Below are 2,170 nucleotides of genomic sequence, written 5' to 3' on the forward strand. Positions count from 1 at the left end.
TCTCCAACGGTCTTAGGAGTTGTCCAGTCTCTTATAGCTTTAACTTTCACCTCATCAACCTTAATGCCATCTACACTAATAACTAAACCTAGAAAGACAAGGTTATCCGTACAAAAAGTGCATTTCTTAAGATTGGCAAACAACTTCTCCTCTCTAAGAGTTGTAAGAACCGCTTCTAGATGCTGAACATGTTCTTCCAGATTCTTGCTATAGACTAAGATATCATCAAAGTAAACTACAGCAAAGATTCTGATGAATTTTCTCAAAACATGGTTCATTAATCTCATAAAAGTGTTGGGTGCATTTGTTAGCCCAAAAGGCATAACCAACCACTCATACAACCCATGCTTAGTTTTGAAAGCAGTTTTTCATTCATCACCCTCTTTCATGCGTATTTGATGATATCCACTTTTGAGATCTATCTTAGAAAAGACACAAGAACCATGCAGTTCGTCTAGCATATCCTCAAGCCTAGGAATAGGATGACGATACTTTACCGTGATGTTGTTGATAGCTCTACAATCAACACACATGCGCCAACTTCCATCCTTTTTGGGCACAAGTAGGAATGGGACCGCACATGGGCTCATGCTCTCTCTAATATGTCCTTTCTTCATGAGTTCATTAACTTGTCTTTGCAGCTCCAATTTCTCCACATGATTAGTCCTATAAGTTGGTCGGTTTGGAAGTGATGCACCAGGAACAAAGTCTATTATGTGTTCAATACCACGGATAGGTGGTAAACCTTTCGGATTGTCCTCCGGGAATACGTCCTCAAAATCCTGCAAAAGAAATGTTTTCTCACTCGGTAACACCGGTGCACGGTCAGAAAAACTTATGAGAGTTTCATTGTAAACAAACATAATCAAAGGTTGTTTAGAAAATAAAGCTCTCTTAACCTCTCCTTTTCTCACAAAGAAATTTGAATGCCTCACAGGTTTTCTCTCACAGGCCTTTGACTTGGTTTTTCTCAAACTCTCGCTCTCTTTTTGGTGAATTGTGTTTGTGGGGTCGCTCATGGTGTTTGTTTCTTTCCTGTACTAGGAATCAACTGATCTTGATAAACTTCATGAGGTGTCAATGGAACTAAGATGATTTTCTTGCCTTTGAACTCAAAAGAATAACGGTTGGTGAAACCATCATGGCTTGTTCTCCAGTCAGATTGCCATGGTCTTCCTAGAAGAATATGACTAGCCTCCATAGGTAGAACATCGCACAAAACCTCATCCTCATATTTCCCAATGACAATAGGAACCTTTACTTGGATACTAACCTTCATCTCACCATCATCATTAAGCCATTGTAGCTTATATGGATTTGGGTGCTTCTCCGTAGTCAGCCCAAGCTTCTTAACCATTGTTTCACTCGCCACATTAGTACAACTCCAACCATCAATTATGAGACAACATACCTTATCTCGGACATGGCACCTTGTATGAAATAGATTCTCCCTTTGCTCATGTTCCACAATCGCAGTTTGAACACTTAGTGACCTCCTTGCCACCAATATCTCGCATTTTGCTGGAATTTCTTTAAGTTCTTCTAGTGAATCAGAAATTACCTCTTCATTTTCTGATTCGAACTCTCCACTCTCCAAGAGAATCATGGTTCTTCTGTTGGAGCACTCATGTGCATAGTGTCCTCTCCCATGACACTTATAACACATCACATCACGAGCTCGGGTTCTAGTAGCCTCAGATTTGTCCTTGGTAACTTGATTGGCAACAATTGGCTTCACTTCAGCCTTTGGAAGAGCAACTGACTTTTCTTCCTTCTGGTAACTTGGTTTTGAGTTAGATGAACCAGCACCAAAAGTTATCCGCGTATAACTTTTTCTCTTGAGTTGCTTTTCCACCAAGATTGCTTTGTGTAACATCTCTTCAATCTCCACATAATGCTCCATCTCAACCCTATCCTGGACATCTTGGTTCAACCCACTCATGAATCTAGCCATAGTCGCTTCTTTTTTTTTTTGCCCTTTTTTGTCTCTATTTTTTTCTTGTTTTTTTTTTCTTCTCTTTTTTTTTCTTACTATATAAAATAAAATAGAAATAGAAGATGAAGATGAAAAGATAGAAGGTGAAGATAGAAAATGAAAAGACAGAAATTGATGGAAAGAAAGGTGAAAGGTTAGAAGATAGAATGATAGATTACCAAACTCAAGGGTGTG

The 2,170-nt window shown here is 39.0% G+C and overlaps 1 protein-coding gene across 1 annotated transcript; it reads right to left on the reverse strand.

The window, feature by feature from the left end:
• LOC104763360 lies at window positions 1,016-1,954 on the reverse strand. The gene has a single exon (XM_010486740.1). It carries the CDS (start codon window positions 1,952-1,954, stop codon window positions 1,016-1,018), a length of 939 nt encoding a protein of 312 aa, XP_010485042.1.

Source organism: Camelina sativa, chromosome 18, assembly GCF_000633955.1.
Source record: "Camelina sativa cultivar DH55 chromosome 18, Cs, whole genome shotgun sequence".
NCBI classification, from domain to species: Eukaryota; Viridiplantae; Streptophyta; class Magnoliopsida; order Brassicales; family Brassicaceae; genus Camelina; species Camelina sativa.

Bases quoted from the DNA above. Each gene is read 5' to 3' on its own strand.
- LOC104763360 (XM_010486740.1), bottom strand. From the start codon at position 1,954: ATGGCTAGATTCATGAGTGGGTTGAACCAAGATGTCCAGGATAGGGTT.